At 40.5% G+C, this 2,500-nt stretch overlaps 1 protein-coding gene across 9 annotated transcripts in view; it reads left to right on the forward strand.

The window, feature by feature from the left end:
- The window catches only part of LOC118936549 (IQ domain-containing protein E-like), a 22,164-nt gene that overhangs the window by 14,971 nt on the left and 4,693 nt on the right, over positions 1-2,500 (forward strand). For 7 of the 9 annotated variants that reach the window (XM_036948763.1, XM_036948766.1, XM_036948770.1 and 4 more), the window contains 2 exons: positions 860-1,012; positions 1,610-1,734. In XM_036948763.1, the coding sequence (XP_036804658.1) occupies positions 860-1,012; positions 1,610-1,734 (278 nt within the window). The remainder of the gene's footprint in view (positions 1-859; positions 1,013-1,609; positions 1,735-2,500) is intronic. The other 2 variants (XM_036948767.1, XM_036948768.1) reach the window with 1 other exon arrangement.

Raw genomic sequence — 2,500 nt, forward strand, 5'->3', positions numbered from 1 at the left:
ACTAACTAACTACTGTAACTAACTAACTACTGTAACTAACTCACTACTGTAACTAACTAACTACTGTAACTAACTAACTAACTAACTACTGTAACTAACTAACTACTGTAACTAACTAACTACTGTAACTAACTAACTAACTACTGTAACTAACTAACTACTGTAACTAACTAACTACTGTAACTAACTAACTAACTACTGTAACTAACTAACTACTGTAACTAACTAACTAACTACTGTAACTAACTAACTAACTACTGTAACTAACTAACTACTGTAACTAACGAACTACTGTAACTAACTAACTAACTACTGTAACTAACTAACTACTGTAACTAACTAACTACTGTAACTAACTAACTAACTACTGTAACTAACTAACTACTGTAACTAACTAACCATAAACAAACATTTTAAATAGTTAATCTAAATAAGTTGTTGTACCTGCCAGCTGCTACCACAGAATGGGAATGAAGACAAATGCCGATCTCCTATGGACTAATAAAGTACATTCTCTCCTCTCTCTCCCTCCTCTCTCTTCTCTCCCTCCTCTCTCCTCTCTCTCTCACCTCTCTCTCCCTCCTCTCTCTTCTCTCCCTCCTCTCTCTTCTCTCCCTCCTCTCCTCTCTCTCTCCTCTCTCCTCTCTCTCCTCTCTCCTTCCTCTCTCCTCTCTCTCCTCTCTCCACTCTCTCCTCTCCCTCCTCTCCCTCTTCTCTCTCCCTCCTCTCTCCTCTCTCTTCTCTCTCCCTCCTCTCTCCTTTCTCTCCCTCTTCTCTCTCTCCCCCTCCTCCTCTCTCCTCCTCCTCTCTCTCTCTCTCTCTTTCTCTCTCCTCCCTCCTCTCTCTCCCCCTCCCCCAGGACACAGTGTTGGTCCAGTCAGCAATAAGAGGACATCTCCTCAGACAGAGCCAGATAGCTCACCTCCGAGACACACACACCAGCACTCTCAGCAAGGTCTCTCTCTCTCTCTCACACACACACATGTACGATGAGGACATCCACCTCAAGAAGGTAAAGAACCACACACACACACACACACACACACACACACACACACACACACACACACACACACACACACACACACACACACACACACACACAGAGAGACACACAGAGACACACACACGCACACACACACACACACACACACACCTACAATGTTTGTGGGGTGGCAGGTAGCTTAGTGGGTACAGTGTTGGACCAGTAACCGAAAGGTTGCTGGATCGAATCCCCGAGCTGACAAGGCAAAACTCTGTCCTTCTGCCCCTGAACAAGGCAGTTAACCCACTGTTCCTTGGTAGGCCATCATTGAAAATAAGAATTAATTTTTAAGAACTGACTTGCCTAGTTAAATAAAGGTAAAATATTTATATATATATATATATTATATATATATATATATATATATATATATATATATATATATATATATATATATATATATATATTTATATATATATATATTTTTTTTTTTATGTTGTAGTTCAACCAAATTGCCACTTGGGGGCACTGTTTCCCCGTATTTACAATAGGTAGATAGAGTAGAGGGAGTTTGCCCTAATTAGGCTCTGATATAGGAGTTACTATTTACTGTTTCATTTCCAGAATGGCCAATCACAGCGCGGCACTGATGTTACCTCCCGTGTGGAGGATGGGGAGCTGGTTGCCGTGACGCTGATCCAGTCTGTGTTCCGAGGTCACCTGACACGCAGCGCACTGATGACGGAGAGGTGACACACACCACCACACACAGTTCTGACATTGCGTCTGTGTTTGTATTGTGTTGTATTACTGTGTGTTTGTATTGTGTTGTATGTCTGTGTGTTTGTATTGTGTTGTATGACTGTGTGTTTGTATTGTATTGTGTTGTATAGCTGTGTGTTTGTGTTGTGTTGTATGACTGTGTGTTGTGTTGTGTTGTGTTGTATAGCTGTGTGTTTGTATTGTGTTGTATGACTGTGTGTTGTGTTGTGTTGTATAACTGTGTGTTGTGTTGTGTTGTGTTGTATAACTGTGTGTTTGTGTTGTGTTGTATGACTGTGTGTTGTGTTGTGTTGTGTTGTATAGCTGTGTGTTTGTATTGTGTTGTATGACTGTGTGTTGTGTTGTGTTGTATAACTGTGTGTTGTGTTGTGTTGTGTTGTGTTGTATGACTGTGTGTTGTGTTGTGTTGTATGACTGTGTGTTTGTGTTGTGTTGTATGACTGTGTGTTGTGTTGTGTTGTATGACTGTGTGTTTGTATTGTGTTGTATAACTGTGTGTTTGTATTGTGTTGTATAACTGTGTGTTGTGTTGTGTTGTATTACTGTGTGTTTGTGTTGTGTTGTATGACTGTGTGTTGTGTTGTGTTGTATAACTGTGTGTTTGTATTGTGTTGTATTACTGTGTGTTTGTGTTGTGTTGTATGACTGTGTGTTGTGTTGTATGACTGTGTGTTTGTATTGTGTTGTATGACTGTGTGTTGTGTTGTGTTGTATTACTGTGTGTTTGTATTG

This window comes from Oncorhynchus mykiss, chromosome 17 (assembly GCF_013265735.2).
Source record: "Oncorhynchus mykiss isolate Arlee chromosome 17, USDA_OmykA_1.1, whole genome shotgun sequence".
NCBI classification, from domain to species: domain Eukaryota; kingdom Metazoa; phylum Chordata; class Actinopteri; order Salmoniformes; family Salmonidae; genus Oncorhynchus; species Oncorhynchus mykiss.